Source organism: Podarcis muralis, chromosome 12, assembly GCF_964188315.1.
Source record: "Podarcis muralis chromosome 12, rPodMur119.hap1.1, whole genome shotgun sequence".
In the NCBI taxonomy this organism is placed as follows: domain Eukaryota; kingdom Metazoa; phylum Chordata; class Lepidosauria; order Squamata; family Lacertidae; genus Podarcis; species Podarcis muralis.
Window position 1 is genome coordinate 60,066,870 of NC_135666.1, and position 17,139 is coordinate 60,084,008.

The window sequence follows — 17,139 nt, forward strand, 5'->3', positions numbered from 1 at the left end:
TGGGTTTCTACTGGTTCATGTTTTTTCTTCACAAACTGATAAGGTATGATAATAACTATCTGTGACCAATGTTTACAAAATAATAATTTTAAAATTCCAGCAGTCCCAATTTTAACTTTTGGGCTGTCTTTCCTCTACCTCATTGTAGGTTAATAATACGGCGCGACCACCTGCTGGAAGGCACTTTTAATCAGGTGATGGCTTACTCTCGGAAAGAGCTCCAAAGAAACAAACTCTACGTCACATTTGTTGGAGAGGAAGGGTAGGTGCTGAGAAGTCTGAACCCCTGATATGCTAAGCCCCATGGCTGAAACAAGTTTGTTTTCTGCAGTTCTGTATGCACTGAACTTCATATGAAATATGGCAACCAATACAGCTGGCACAGAATCAGAAATTTTTTAAAGTCCACTTTCTAGTGTTCATCATTCTAGACACATTGGAAGTAGTCAGCCCAATTCAGAAAACAGCAAAAGTGTTAGAGTTCCAGTGTATGCATGGTTCTTCTATGCCAGCAATAGCTCCCCTGCTTCTTCCTTTCCAATTACATAGTGGAAACAAACAAAACCTACCGTATACAGCTTTGTGGCAGTATCACTGCTTTAAACAAATTTTGGAATCAGGTTTTATGAATTGTGAAGCCATATAAATAGCCACAAATGGAAAGTTTACAGATTAATAGTTCTGAGTTCCCTGTTGTTTGTACTGTTTATTTAGAAGCAGAATGTTAAGTTGGATAGGGATACACTCCAGTACTTTATCAGAATAGATTTACAATCTACTCACAACATATATTGAAAGAAATATGTACCTGCATAGGCTTGATTAGGAGACAACAGCACCCTATGTTGTGAAATGTGTATGAATTGTAAAAGTGTTTGTCCTGGGTGGGTTTTTTCCAGCTTGGACTACAGCGGCCCGTCCCGAGAGTTCTTCTTCCTTTTGTCTCAGGAGCTCTTCAATCCATACTATGGCCTCTTTGAGTATTCAGCCAATGACACTTACACAGTACAGATCAGCCCCATGTCAGCATTTGTAGAAAACCACCTGGAATGGTAAGCTTCCTGTTTAGGTGCAGTCATTTTAGTTTGTGGGGCATTGTATCCAATGAAATGGGTGTCGTGAGACACTAGACAGGAGCAAAGACTTGTGGGAAGCAGGCTGGACTCCCTCAGTTTTTCCTCCAGTCTAGACACAGACAGTATGTTCCTCCTGAATGTTCCACTGAATGTAATAAGATTCTGTTCTGATTAAACATGCATAGTACCAGGCTGTGCGTCTGTGTAAACGGAACGGTCTGAAAGACTTGTGTACAATTGGCTGATGAAGGAGCGCATAGGAAATTGTAAGTGCTGAAGGATTAGCATTATGGAAGAAAGGAAGCAGGTGTGTGCAGAAAACCTTTTGACTGGATTAAAGGTGTCAACAGGCAGTCACAGCTAAGTGGCATTTGTACTCATTAACCTTCCCTGCCCTTCCTTGCTCATTTTCCCCTGGTAGTTCAGGTGCTTGAGTAGTCAGCTTTTTAGTAGCTCTGCTCTTCTGCCTTTAAGAACAGCCTTACACACAGAAACATAGCAGGGAAAGATATTCTTCACTTAGTGATAAAATGATAGGGAAAACCTCACCTGCAGTATTTCTGCATGGCAGGCTGGACGTTGTTAGAGCTACTGTAGCAGAGCCATGGCGAGGGGCGGGCAGAGATTGGTAGTTGTCCTTGTGGGAGCTAGCAAGAGTGAAATACGAAGTAAGCCAGCAGTCAGATAACACCATGCCATCTATTTATTTTGCCTGGTGATAAAAGTGCACTTTTGCCATTGACAGCAACAATAGTTGCAGAGTTTCTTCCTGTCTTAAGCAACACAACCTTTATGTATAAAGCTGCTAACCTACTGCAATTATGAAGAGAAATAAGGGATGGGATCTACCCAAATAAACAGAAAGACCAGGATTGGTCCTCATGAATACATAAGAAGATCCCTCTTGGATCAAGTCAAGGGTTTCATTTAGTCCAGCTTCCTTTCCCCACCCCACCCCCAACAGTGGTCATTCAGATGCCCCAGGAAATCTTCAAACAAGACATGAAGGCAACAGCCATCCTGCATGGTTTGTCCAAAGTATCTGGTATTCAGGTATACTGCCTTTGGCCCTAGAGGTTTCATTTAGCTACAATATGTATTAGCCCCTGATAGACTTATTCTCTGTGACTTTTGCTTGTTATATGTGAGGATCATACAATTGGATTTTTCACTGTGCATATATGTACCCAGGATATTATTCAACTTTCCAACATATATAGATGTACACACAGTGAAAATATAGTGCTCGCTTCGGCAGCACATATACTAACACAGTGAAAATATAGATGCAGGATCATCACTCATTGGGATTTACTTCTTCTTCTTCTTCTTCTTCTTATTTTTTATTATTATTATTATTATTATTATTATTTGATTACATGTATCCCGCACATCTGGCAGCTCACAACAGAATATTAAAAACACGATAAAATATCAAACATTAAAAACTTCCCTAAACAGGAGATTTATGTTTTCCTACAGTGCATCTGTAGAGAAATGCGGTAGCATGTGAACCAGTTCTTACATATCACATCCCTGCTCCCGATTTTCTTCTCCTTCTGCTAGAATTCACCTCCCCCAAACATTCCACTTGTATAGTTAGGAAGATAAACAAGAGTCAAGTTTAACTGAAGTATTTGCCCTCCAGGTAGGATTTGAATTAATTCTGTTTGTTCTTGTATATAAGTTTTATTTTACCTGAAAATCACACCTCACCAAACTATCTCATATTTCAATTCCTTGAGAGAAACATCTCATGTAGATTTTGTGAAAAATTCATTATCCTTTTTAAATAATGCAGTGCATTTTTAAACTATTTCTATTTTAAAACACGCCCTTTCAAAAGGAAATGCTGTATTTTAAGGTTAGCACAGATACAAAGGCCCTGGTTTTGTGTTACTGGAACATCTAATGATAGGGCTGCTGCCTTCTTTTTTAAGATTTCTGTGTCTTTAACAGCTGCATGGTAGTGAAAAAAATCACTGGGTAAGAGCTAGTGTGGTGCAGTGGTTAGAATGTCAGACTAAGACTTGGGAGACCAGGGTTCAAATCTCCACTCTGCCAGAAATTCTCTTGGTGGCTTTGGGTCAGCCTAACCTACCTCATAGGGTTGTTGTGCGGGAAGAGCCTTGCACACTGTTTCTGGCAAAGACATACTTTATTTGCTTGTTAAATTGCTGCTTTATCTTATATGCATACTATACAGAGTTCATTCATACGTTATCAGCAGTGGTCTGCTGTGATGAAGCCGCCCTCACACCACTGCTAAGATGGTTAGCAGTAACACAGTTGTATGCGTGGCACCCTCCACGCAAGCATCACCCTACCCAAGGGAACAACAACGCAGGCGTGAGAAGAAACCGCATGACTTTGCATGTGGCAATAGTGTGGGAGTGGCCCTGTCCAAGCAGCTCCAGTCCCTCAATAGGCAATGGGTGCTTTCCAGTGTTGGACTGGAATACTTAGAACAGACCCATTGAAACATAATTCAGTGGGTCTTCTCTTTGACTTAATTGGCTGTCGCCCTGTATACATACTAAGCCCCCGAGTCTCCGTCAGTAAAAAAGACTGCAATCTCACAATAGCCATTCTTGTTTTTTGACAGACATTCCAGATGTGATATTTAGATGGCGCAATCTAAGCTCAGCAAGGCATTGTTTATTATCTGGTTTATTACAGAAAACACCCACCTAATACAAACAGAATCCAAGCATATAATTTGATTGTATTACATCCAACTACATAATGGATTACTTACCCTGCATTAACTCATTTCTCTTTAATTTTCTTAACTATACATACAGATGAAAAAGTAAAAGCAAATTAAAAGAAACTATCGCCTTACCTGAAAACATAGTTATTATTGTTACTATTATCAGAGCCGAAATTGGATAGAGTCTAACAGGCAAGAGATTTCAATATGCCCAAACCTCTTCTGCAGGAAGGCTGCTGATAAAGAAGGAACATTGTTCCTTCAAGAACCATCAAATGGAGAGGATTAGAAGGTTGTCCATATGTCAGTTTTTAAAATAATCATAACTAATTTACTGGGAAGTCTTACGGAAACAAATGGGAGCATGAGATTGTACTTCCATTGCAGGCATCTGAGTTCTTTGAAAGTTGCTACAGCTTCTCTATCTACCTCTGCCCTTGACCCACAGTAAAAGAGTGGGGTGTTTCTCATGTTTCTACATTGCTACAATACCTATCGTAATTGCTGAGACAGATCTTTTACCCAATCTGACTTATATTTTTAACTTGTAGCATCTGGCTTTCATTGTGCAAGTTTCTAACCTTGCTCAGCCTCCTGCCATTCCTGTGTAATTCTCTCCCTCTGCTTCTCAACACATTGCACTGCCACAAAAATGAAATGAAGCAATTTTTCAAGCATACTGAACATTGGCCTTTTGTCTTGGGTATGGAAACACCTGTAAGAGTCATATAACCCCATCATGTGTTAATGGTCACTGGAACAACATAAGCGCCTTCTCTGAAACAGAGAGAATGTAGAGTTAGCTCCAACTGGATTACAAAGGGCCGCAGGAGTCCAAAGCATGACATTTGTCCCAAATGGATAAACTGCTCCTGAGTTATCCCCACAAGGATACAGTTGCCTGATAGGGAGAAATGATGCTTTAATAAGATCAGTGTTTTTCTTTTCTTTTTTTTTAAAAAGCTAGCTTGGCCTTCTCAATCATTCTCTATTTCAAATCCTTGGGGTGGGTCACACATGATACCCTCCATGTATGAATGAGCTATCACAGGTCTAGGAGCCACATATACAATTTTGATATCACTTCACATCCTCTTCTACATGCTACTTTTCAATAAAGTAAGTTCAAACATATTGTGTTGACATCAAGTATTCTAGCAATGATACTAGTGTACCAGACTTGTGTGGAGTGGATGCAAAGCAAAACAAAGCTGCTCTGGGACCAAATTCCTTCAATTATTTTCAAAATGGCTCAACCCGGTTTTGTGTTTGAGAAGGGAATTCATTTAGGTTGATTTGGGGGGGGGGCGTGTTTAAAAAAAGCTAAACCAAGCTGTGGATTAGCTCCTAATAGCACAGCAGCAACAGGAGCAGAGGAGCGAAAGGACTACATTTCCCGCCCCCCCCCCCAGTGCTTGTTCACGCCTAGCCATAATTTGACTCAGTTTTATGTGCGAATGAGACTACAGGAGAACATGCTCCATGTTCTTGTCTCCTGAAGAACACATCATTTTCACATCACTTATTGTGCATTCTTCCTGGGGCAGGTTCCGCTTCAGTGGGCGTATCCTTGGCCTGGCTCTTATTCATCAGTACCTTCTTGACGCCTTCTTCACGAGGCCATTCTACAAAGCACTGTTAAGACTGTGAGTATTTTGCACATCATGGTAGATGCTGATCCAAATCTGCATCTCCCCCCCTTTTGGGGGGTGGATGGGGGATTAAATAATTTGGAAAGCAATTTTTTTTTATCAATCCTATTGTTAGCACTTTATAGAAAAACAGTTGCAATCCTGTGCACGCATGCCTGTTAGTAAGCCCCATTGAATATTGCGAAGATGCATAGACTGGGACTGCATAACTGCAGTCCTACTGTAAGGCACTGGATGATGCTCCCACCTGCAGTATTTCAGGTGAAGCAAGAAACAAGCAGTGCAGATGGTGGGCAGGGCTTCAGCATCCCAGAGTGCCCTCACCCTCATGCCCTGTAGCAGCCATGCAGGGGGCAGGGGCATGTGAGAGGGAGGAATGCCAACGGATAAGAGCAGAAACAAGCACAAGCCCAGCAACACTCACAACAAAATAGCTCTGTTGCTTCCTGCTATTTCAGTGCAACTGCTGATTTTGACTGTGGTTACTGCTGCTCTCCATAGCATACTTTTTAAAATCATATGTGCAATCCCTGTTGCTCCAAAATGTACTGTTGCAAATGCCATTGAAAAGCATTCAGATTGAGTTCAGGTAACACTGAGTCATTTGTAGCAGAGCTCCAAAAGGAGATTGCTTGCTGTTCAGTAGAAAATAGTTCACTTGCCCTTGTAATAGTGGTGGGACCTTATAGTACGTATCTAAGATTACTTTTTTTTTTATGGGTAAGAACCAAACACAATTGTTTATCATGATAAACCTGAATTTGCTGTCCTTGCATAAACTTGCAAACCCTGGACAGGTAAAAGAGTTTCAGTCACAATTATTATTATCTTTTATTAAATTGTTATACTGCCCTATACCTGCAGATCTAAGGGTGATTCACAGGATAAAATCACAATATAATAACACAAAATACATAATCAAAATAAAAACAAGACTAACCCAATAACCCCCCCCCCAAAAAAAAAAACACATTTTTAAAGGGCCTTGAATGTCAGTCAGCCAAAGGCCTTGTTAAAGAGGAATGTTTTTGCCTGGCGCCTAAAGGTGTATAATGAAGGCATCAGGTGGAATTCCCTGCGGAGAGCATTCCACAGACAGGAAGCCACTGCAGAAAAGGCCCGTTCTCATGTGGCCACCCTCTGGACCTCTTGCTGAGGAGGCACATGCAGAAGGGCCTCAGAAGATGATCTCAGGGTCCAGGTAGGTTCATATGGAAAGAGGCAGAACATCTATATTGTTCACTTTGTGGTTGAAGCACTTTGAATTTGCCTCTTTCAAAGAAAATCTATATAACAGAGTTTGATGTAAGACCAAACAGTATTTGCTTTGTCAGAAAAGGGCAGTAGTAGCTGTGATGCAAAATGGTGGAATGAGGTGCACAAGCAAACCTTCTCTATTGTCAGCATATTACAGGGAACAAACAATACGTGTTTGTGGCACCCCATCCACCATAGCCAGAAAAACATAAAAGCCCTGCTAGGTCAAGCCATTGGCTGACATAGCCCAGCATCATGTTTCCAAGAGTGGCCAGACTGTGGAAGAAGCCCAGAACAGATTTTCTCTGGCATCTGATATTTAAAAGTATACTGTCTCTGAAGACAGACGTTTTAGCTATTTTAGCTATCATGGCTAGTAGCCACTGATGAATCCATTCAGCTGGGAACTTTTGTTCATGCTAGACTTTAAACTTCAGCCACTTTGTGTTTTGTGCAATAAGCCATCTCTGTAGAAGCCAGAAGGTGGTGGTATGATCTGTGTTCTATTGTACAATCAGGCCATGTGATCTAAGCGACTTGGAGTACCTGGATGAAGAGTTCCATCAAAGTTTACAGTGGATGAAGGACAACAACATCACTGATATTCTGGACCTCACTTTCACAGTTAATGAGGAAGTGTTTGGACAGGTAAGCAATTATATGTATGTGATAAACTACCAGAGATTTGGAAAATAGGGTGAAGCAGGTATATTCAGGCTGGAAGACCACAATCACTTGGACAAAATGAGTCGCTGTTGGTGCAACATAAAAGGAATAAGAGACTGAGAGCTGAATAAGTGAGAGTTGGAAAATAAGAGAAGACACAAAACTGGTTGGCGACACATCAGTAGAGCTGGTGATATTGGAGGAAATAGGAAGTTCATAGAATTGCAGAGTTGGAAGGGACTCTGGGGGTCATCTAGTCCAATCCCCTGCAATTCAGTTGCCTGAGCTGAGCAAAAAGCCCATATTCAAACCAAAAGGGCAAAAGAAGGTTGAGAATCATGAGTTTTAATAAGGTACATTTGCACCACAGAGGTAGTTCAGAGCAATGTCAAGCGACAGAAAGTAGTACTGCTGCATTGACACCATTGACTTAAATGGATTTAAGAGTCCTTCTCTCTGCCCAGGGACCATAGCCTTCCTCCAGTTATGCTCCCCTTTTTTCAGTGAGTTCAGGATGGCATAAGTGGAAGTTACTGCACTTTTATCGTCACACTAGCCCTGTGAGGTAATTAAGTCATCCAGTGAATTTCATGGGGAAATGTGGACTTTCAAGCAATCAGCAGATATTTCAAAAACAAATTCAGGATGATGACCACAAACACAGAGATTACAGAGGGTTTGTTTTACAATTGAAAGTTAACCATTGTCACACACACACCCTTTGTGGTGTAAAAGCACTGATTGTGATAACCCATATATGCAAATACCAATCTGGAATATTTTTTAAAATATTTATCATTTTGCAGGCACCCATTTGTATGCTACCCTTCATCCCACTTTATCCGCACAACAAGGAGGCTAAACTGAATGGCCCCCAGATCACCTAGTCAGTTTCATAGTTGAACAAGGATTTGAACCCAGGCCTTCTTAGTTCATGTCCATTACAACACTGTGGCAGCTGACAAAGCCACAACAAAACAACACAGTTTGAAATTGTGCCATAAAAATACTAAGAAGTTAATCTAAAACAGCATAATACAGAAAATAATAAAAAGAGGTATTAACCATACATTGATAGAAAACTCTTGTTCTGCAGTTTGTATTTGAATTTTGAAATGTGTTACTATGGTTACTTTTACTCTGCTGCTCAGTGTTTATTATTGTTGATTAATTTGTTTGCTAGGTAACAGAAAGGGAGTTGAAATCAGGAGGTGCAAATACACAGGTGACTGAAAAGAATAAGAAGGAGTACATTGAAAGGATGGTGAAGTGGCGAGTGGAAAGAGGTGTGGTTCAGCAAACGGAGGCCCTGGTCCGTGGCTTCTATGAAGTAAGTACCAAAGAGGGGCAGCGTCCTTGTCAGTCACGGGCACAAGGGCATTCTGGCCGGAGAAATAAATAACAAAAATAGTGGCTTTCCCCATGGAATATTAATAGGGAACATCTGTATAAGTTGAATGTGCATGGTAATGACTAACCAGTATTTGAGCATGCACAGTGTTATTGCAAACTGCTGTTGACCATAGCACAGTATTACAGAATGTCAGTTTGCACAGATCGCAGATATAGCTTAAAAGGTACTGTATGGTGGCGGGATTTGTGGCTTTATCCATTTTTCATAGAATTATTAATATGTATGAGGATTTATTAATTTTCACTCCAAGGAATGTAATACTCCAACTGTTCCCTGTGCTTTCAGTTGTAGTGTAGGCTGAGCCTAGTCCATGCCAGGGAATCGTTGGCCCGCGTCCTCAGATCCAGAGAGAGAGTAAAAGAAAACACCAGGAAAGATCCTTCTTTGGAGGAAAGCAGTTTTATTCTCTGTGCACAGGAGGCAGCCAGCAGAATAATTTCTGGAAAACTGACTGCCCCCAAAATACCCCTCTGCAGACTTTCTTATACCTTGAGTGGGCTCTCTCCCTCCTTCCCACGCCCTCCAGAAACTTTCCCAATCAACTGGAAAGTTTTCAACTTATTTTTAGCATGTCTATAGCCCTCTAAACAGCCCTCCCTATTGTTCCCTATAGTGTCTTTCTAAGCGTCCTGCATCCCCCCGTCTCCTCCCGTCTCCTCCCGTCTCCTCCCGTCTGTGTCTTTTTTATCTTGCATTCCTAAAGTGAAAAAGCGAGGCTATTTCTAGCTTACAGTCTCTGTCTTATCTTGCATTCCTTCGAGGGGCCTTTTTGCAGGTGAAGTTATTTCTAGCTCAGAAATTGACTTAGATTCAAGGTATACAAGAATATGAAGATCCTTCTTAGGTACATATGAAGATCCTTCTTAGGTACAAGGTACAAAATATAGAAAACAAAGGTACAAAATATAAAAAGCAACCCTTCCCTCTCCCTTCACTCCCTCCTCTTCTCATGAACAACCTAATACTTAGGTTCGTTCTGGGGTAGAGGTCTATAATCTCTTATGAAAGCAAGCACGCGAGGTCCCATCATGCGAGACATCATCTTCTCCATCATATTTTGCATACATTGCATCAAGCAGGGCATACAGAAGCAGAAAAGCAATAGAAGCATTATTGGGCCTATCACCATAATAAATATCCTCCCCACCCATCCACCATCGGGCAACCAAGAATATAACCAATTCCACGGATCACCTTCTGTAGTTTTTAGCGGGTTTTCAGCTATCATTGTTTCCATGTGGTCAATTGTGGCCGAAATGCTGACATTATTATCTGGGATAAACATGCAGCAATAAAAATGAACTAGCACACAAACTCCTCTCTATGTTGAAGATGTTACCAATGGGAATTCCATGTAGCATCAAACCTGGCCGTTTAGCATAAGGTGGTATGTGCATACACAGCCAACAATTGGAAAGATTTAACATTATGGTGAACTTCCTCAAGGGTGAGAGCCTACCGGTGAGCTGATGCTCCCACTATGTGGGTCAACTTTCCTACTAACCCTGTTGGGTAAATTGAACTCTCGAGCTGCCTCCCTACTGACCAGGGCATATGGAAGCTGAAATCCTGGGGTGGCAATTCGTACTGGTACTTGTTTAGCAATTTCAACGCACACCTGGTTAAGGCTCCCACCCCTGCAGTACTTGCATTAAGATAGGTTCCGTCCCATCTATCGCCTGGATTAAAATTAGAACCTGGTCCGCCAGATGAGGTTGGTACAGTGCTCTACCCCCCGGATAACAGTTGATTACCCTCCCATAACAGCAAGAGCGGTCCAGAACTCGATAGATTTCGACCGTCTCTGCAACTTCCCGTATGAGCACTATCCACGCGTGCTGGACAGTGGTGTGGAAGAGGAGCCACAACGGGGTAGTGGGATGTCTTAATATGGTAACCTCATCAAACCCCAGTTTCCAATAGCCAATGAGCACGCCATCTCTTACCACCGGCAAGACGAACCAGTCGTAGCAGAGGCCAGCAGGCCAGTAAGGGCGGTATGGCTCAGTGGGGTCAGGGCTGTGGGACATAGAGCAGATAACAAAAAATAAAAAGTCCTTATGAAAATATTAAATGTCCTGGTGGACTTCCTGGATTAGTCCCGGCACGGGTTTTCACGTTGGGGACGCTGCCCGCGGGCGCCCCTCCCATCCAATTCTTCAGCTGTGCGTTGAGATATCAGCTCCCGGTGTGATATCAGCAGAGCGGTCGTCTGCCAGGCATCTGGAGATAATCAGCCGAAGGGAGTTCTCAGGATCTGGTGTAACTGTCCAGTTTGAAATGGCTTTCTTTACTGAGTAGGGTGGACCCACGGGGTGATGCCAGCAACCTCCACAGCAGTAGGTGTAGAAAGTAGCACAGTGTATGGTCTCCTCCAGCAAGGCTGTAGGGGGGCTTGCTGCCAGTCTTTCACCTACGCTTCGTCACCTGGCTCGAACTGATGCAGCCAACACACAGGGGTTGCGAGCCTGGGTCCACCTGTCGAGACAAAAGAAAACTCGGAAAAATATCTGGACTTAATTATTCAGTTGCATATTCTGACATATGGGACCGGTCTCCTAAATACAATTTCAAAGGGTGACAGATGGGTCCGTTTTGACGGGAAACTGCGGACCCTGAGTAACGCCAAGGGCAACATGGTCACCCAATTAGACCCGGTCTCCTGTGTCAGCTTGGACAGCTGATTCTTTAGAGTTCTGTTCATTCTCTCTACTTTTCCAGAACTCTGGGGTCTATAAACAATATGCAGCTTCCAGTTGATCTGGAGCGCTTTTGCCAGTCCCTGTAGGACTGCATGAACAAATGCTGGTCCATTGTCAAATCCTATGGACCTTGGCAGTCCATAGCGAGGGATGATTTCCCTAAGCAGGCACCTGGTTACTTCAAATGCCTTTTCAGTCTTTGTGGGCCATGCTTCGGCCCATCCGGTGTAGGTGCACACTGCCACCAGCAGGTAGCGGTGCAGTCCACAACGGGGTAATTCAGTAAAGTCCACGACAAGATCTTCCATAGGTGCAGTTCCACTGTGCTGAATCCCTGGGGGAGCCAGTGGTCCGGCTCTGGGATTATTCTTTTGACACAGCAGGCATTTCCTGGAGATCTGGGCTGCCAGTTGGTAAAGGTGGGCTATATAGAAGCATTTTTCCAGCTGCTTGGTTGTAGCATCTGGTCCTATGTGGGTTGAATCATGGTATCTCTGAGCAACCTGCCGAGAAAGGGACTCTGGAATCCATATCCTGTCATCAGGGGTAAGGTACCATCCTTCGTTGGACAACGTCAACTCCTGAGCGTCTGCAGTGTCCCTTTCCTGCTTCGTATAAGCTGGCTTGTCAGTAGTGCTTAAAATCTCTTCTGGGACCAGTGCTCCAATAACCAAGGCGGGGGCCAGTTCCCGGGCTGCTTCTTTGGCCACTTTGTCTGCCAATCGATTTCCTCTGGCCACTTCCCCTGGTCCAGTCTTGTGTCCATAACAATGGATAACTGCCACTGCCTCAGGCTCCCATACAGCATCCAGAAGGTTCAATAAGGCTTGTGGGTGGGCCACCTGGTTTCCTCTGGAGGTAAGCAAACCTCTTTCTTTCCATAAGGCTCCATGGGCATGTAAAGTCAGGAATGCATACTTAGAATCTGTATAAATGTTTATCTTCTGTCCCTTTGCCAGGCTCAGGGCTCTGGTAAGCGCAGTTAGCTCTGCCAACTGGGCCGATGTTCCAGGTGGGAGTGACTTTGCTTCGATCACCTGGTCTTCCAGGGCTACCACTGCATAGCCTGCTTTCCGCTGTCCAGTCTCAACAAAGCTGCTTCCATCTACAAACCATGAAGGCCAGTGGGGGTTTGCCTCATCTTTTGGTCAGGTCTGCTGGAATATATTTCATCCATCACTTCAATGCGATCGTGCATCTGTTCCTCACCTTCTCCTACCGGCAACAGGGTAGCTGGCTGAATGCAGCAGTGTCCTTCTTGGAATAGCTGCCAAGAGATTGTAGCCTTATTAATCCATGGGTAGGAATAATTGTTGCACCCGAGCAGAGACAAAAGGAGCCAAACGACACCAAGGGGTTAATCCAGAGAAAGAGCGTTTTATTCTGCCATCCGAAGGGGCAGAAGGCACCTGTGTGATTCAGTTCACAAAAGACAGGCCGCACCGAAAACATTTTACAAGCAGGTTTTATCCTTTTTTTCAAACCCCTTTTTTCCTCTCCCCCTTTACAGGTTCTTACATAGAAATGTTGCTTTTCGTTCTCTGGCTCTGTTCCCAGAAGTATGTTGCAAGTCAATGTACCAGGACCAAGGTTATTTGGATCTGGGAAGCGAAAAGCTTTTCTGTTCTCAGCTCTGGGTTTGTTACAGCGTTTTTGTTACAGAGAAGACTGCTTAGCTCATGCTTTTTGTCTTAGAGGAATATGCAGTTTTAAAAATGCGTACGCCAAGGCCTGGCGGGGGGGGGGATTCACAAACAGTTTTTAGGGCTTTCTGGGGTAACCCTAACTGTACCCCTTCAAGATAACGCTCTGAAGCTACCTCCAAGCGCCTGGCACAAAGGGGGGGGGGGCTGATGTCCTGTTACTTGCATGAATGAGAAACAGTTAGTTCACTTGCTTCTGCAACAGTCTTTGAGCAAATCATTTTCAGAAACCTCATTCTGTGTGCCGAGCAACCATTGTTGGACCAGGGCCAGGCAGCTTCTGGGAACCTGCGTTTGTTGGGCCTGGTTTATCCTAGTAAGTTTTTTTCCGTCTCTCAGGACTGGAGAGGTGGGGTTCAGGCCATGGGGTATCCCTGCACTGATCCCTGTTCTTGCCCTCTGCCTTGATTTTTCTGGAGTTCAGAGCTGGGCTTGTGGCTGTAATGCTGAGGCTCATGGCTGGGTACATAGGCATCGGAACTTTGGTTACTGTTCCCACCCTGTGGGGAGTGGGGTGTGTCGGGCGTGGGGCCTTTGGGCATTCCATTTTCCAGTGACCCTCTTGCCTGCAGATGGCGCACTGGCTTTTTCCCTAGGCGTTCTCTGCCCCTCCCGTGGACACCCTCGCTCGCTCTGAGATTGCATTTTTGGCTTTCTGGCTGTTTGAAGACAAACCCCTAATTATTTTGGCCAGGTCCTCTTCGAAAGAAGGATTCTGATTTAAGGTGCTTGGAGGTCTGTGGTCCTGGGCATCGGATGACTCCAGGGGGTCGTACACTCAGTGGAGTGGGGCCATCAAAGTGGAGTTTTAGCTGCCTCAATTGCAACTATTACCTGCCTCAATTGCAACATCAGTATTGTCCGCTGCCCTGAGGGCATTTATCTTGCAGATTTCCTCAATGGTCAGTATTGTAATCCCAGGGTTCTTTGATCCCTCGGGTTTAATTGTCTCTCTCTTTTTTTTTTTTTAACAGTTCTGTCCCATGCGGCTCTCAAAGCCTTCTGCTCTGTTTCTTTCTGTCTGCCAATTCACATCCTTGCATTGTGCTGCTTCTAGAACTCAAGAAGCCACATGGTTCTACATACTGAAACACTCTTTTGGACTGCTTGTCCACTTCACCTTCTGAATTCTTCATTCTCTATACCACCTTCTTCCTCACTTTCCTCTTCTCTTTCTTTTCTCCCTCAGTCTCTTTTCTTGGGGGTTGGGTAGGGGAAACCTCATTTAGCCCTGGTGCAGTTGCTGCATAGGGTGGAGGGGGGCTAATTATTCCTTCCTCCTTTTCTTCTGGGACTTCTCTTCTGGGACTGGCAAAACTGCTGGCTTTTTAACTTGTACTTGCTGCCATACTGGGCACAGTTTGGCATGGCACAGGTAATCACAGTTCTACTTTTCTTAAGCCATGGGAGACGGTTAGGAACTCCACATAAGTGTTGGAGTCTATTTTTTCATCAGGTTTTTAAAATCCCCACTCTTCTCCCTTCGTGGCATCTTTTCAATTTGTTCAGGGAAGCATTGCAGGGGGGTCATGGGAGTTGTTTTACTGCTTTTTCTCCATGACCCTGGAACACTTGGACACTTGGGATACTGGGACACTCCCTCCTCCTAACGTTATTTTTTTCACTCAGTCACAGGCCAGACGTTGCTTTCAACGTCTCACACACTCAAAACATTCACTGGAGTGTCCCCACACGCACATTCAGAAAAACCCATGCACCTCCCCCAACCCCTTTTTTTTTTTCCCCCCAAAAACCAAAATCACAACCGGCAGTGCTTCACAACTTCGACCGGGGCCCAAGAGCACCTTTTTTACTGCTTCTTCTGGGCACAAAACCAACAACCAACCATAACCGGCAGCGCTTAGACTTCGACCGGGGCCCTAGCAGCACCCTTTGCTGCTTTTTCTGGGCACAAAACCAACAACCAACCATAACCGGCAGCGCTTAGACTTCGACCGGGGCCCTAGCAGCACCCTTTGCTGCTTTTTCTGGGCACACCAAAACCAGTGGCACTTCTTCTACCCTGCTGGCGGAGCTGATCAGGCTCTCTTTTTGCTCACACCTATCCTTGTGGAGCTTGCTCCCACCTATACCCTGTGGAGCTTACCTTTTCCGCTGCGGACCTGTCCCCTCGGCGCCGTCCTCTTTCCTCCCTCGACCTGGGTCCTTGCTCCGGAGCGGTATGGCTGGCTCCCCCCACAAATTGGCAGGGTGCGCGTGGAGCCTGCAATTGCCGATCCGAGCTGTCCACCGAGGTCGAGCCTGGCTCTCCCCAGCCCTCTGAGGTGGGGCAGATTCCCGGTCAGGGAACCAAGATGTAGGCTGAGCCTAGTCCATGCCAGGGAATCGTTGGCCCGCGTCCTCAGATCCAGAGAGAGAGTAAAAGAAAACACCAGGAAAGATCCTTCTTTGGAGGAAAGCAGTTTTATTCTCTGTGCACAGGAGACAGCCAGCAGAATAATTTCTGGAAAACTGACTGCCCCCAAAATACCCCTCTGCAGACTTTCTTATACCTTGAGTGGGCTCTCTCCCTCCTTCCCACGCCCTCCAGAAACTTTCCCAATCAACTGGAAAGTTTTCAACTTATTTTTAGCATGTCTATAGCCCTCTAAACAGCCCTCCCTATTGTTCCCTATAGTGTCTTTCTAAGCGTCCTGCATCCCCCCGTCTCCTCCCGTCTCCTCCCGTCTCCTCCCGTCTGTGTCTTTTTTATCTTGCATTCCTAAAGTGAAAAAGCGAGGCTATTTCTAGCTTACAGTCTCTGTCTTATCTTGCATTCCTTCGAGGGGCCTTTTTGCAGGTGAAGTTATTTCTAGCTCAGAAATTGACTTAGATTCAAGGTATACAAGAATATGAAGATCCTTCTTAGGTACATATGAAGATCCTTCTTAGGTACAAGGTACAAAATATAGAAAACAAAGGTACAAAATATAAAAAGCAACCCTTCCCTCTCCCTTCAGTAGGTGTGGGGAAAATTGAAGCTACAGATATCATGGGATAAAATTGCTTGCTGGTTAAGGTTGATCATTCATATTGCTTTGTAAAAGCAGAGTAGCAGGAAAAGTGCAGTTCAACACACTAGCCCTGACCTAGCCCAGATTTCACACAACTAGTTGCACACAAGAACTTGTGACCCCTTCCACATCACATGTTGCTGCCAGCTCAGTAATGCCCAAGATGTCTTTCTTCTTATGCACATATATCTTTGTGCTGGAACATTGTATGACTATTCTCCTTCTTTCTCTTCTGTTTACATCTTATATTTTTACTGGTCAGCATTGTATATAGCAAAAAAAAATCTGCAAAATTTATTTAGCAATATCTGATCATCATAACCACCCAGAGAACTTACCGTATTTTTCGCTCTATAAGACACACTTTTTCCCTCCTAAAAAGTAAGGGGAAATGTGTGTGCATCTAATGGAGCAAATGCAGGCTGCGCAACTATCGCTGAAGCCAGAACAGCAAGGTAGGCTTGCATTTTGAATAAGATCATACATTTGAGTCAGAATATTTCTTTCCTTGTTTTCCTCCTCTAAGAACTAGGTGCGTCTTATGGTTGGGTGCATCTTATAGAGTGAAAAATACGGTAGTTAATTGGCCATTATTATAAATGTTAAAAATAAATAAATAGGCCTTTGTTGATGTAGTACATTAGGGGGATTGGGAAATACTACATGAATAAGTTGATAATGTTGTTGAGGGTGGGGAAGCTGTAGGTAACTTAGGTCACCACAAGATGATCTGTTTAATGAACATTCATCCTGACTTGTTTGTGAGGAGATTGGACAACCTTGCATCAATAAAGCATTGGTCCACACTTTCCAGTCCATTTCCTCATTGATTTCCTTATTACAAAACATCTAATCTGTTGAGGAAGCAGGCTTGTTTCACAGGAGCTCCAAATCAACTCTAATTGTTCAGCCTGAATTTGTTAGTAAAGGGGAAAACTTGGT

The 17,139-nt window shown here is 43.9% G+C and overlaps 1 protein-coding gene and 1 long non-coding RNA gene across 6 annotated transcripts in view; one reads left to right on the top strand and one right to left on the bottom strand.

Annotated features, from left to right (window-relative positions):
- Positions 1-17,139, top strand: part of HECW1 (HECT, C2 and WW domain containing E3 ubiquitin protein ligase 1) — a 200,355-nt gene that overhangs the window by 173,062 nt on the left and 10,154 nt on the right. For all 5 annotated transcript variants that reach the window (XM_028749807.2, XM_028749810.2, XM_028749812.2 and 2 more), the window contains 5 exons: positions 149-262; positions 900-1,052; positions 5,337-5,435; positions 7,217-7,346; positions 8,548-8,694. In XM_028749807.2, coding sequence (XP_028605640.2) covers positions 149-262; positions 900-1,052; positions 5,337-5,435; positions 7,217-7,346; positions 8,548-8,694 — 643 coding nt within the window. The remainder of the gene's footprint in view (positions 1-148; positions 263-899; positions 1,053-5,336; positions 5,436-7,216; positions 7,347-8,547; positions 8,695-17,139) is intronic.
- Positions 9,545-16,136, bottom strand: LOC144324963 (uncharacterized). Its single transcript, XR_013390277.1, has 2 exons — positions 15,291-16,136; positions 9,545-11,256 (listed from the first exon to the last, which is right to left on the bottom strand). It is a non-coding gene; the product is annotated as an uncharacterized LOC144324963 (long non-coding RNA).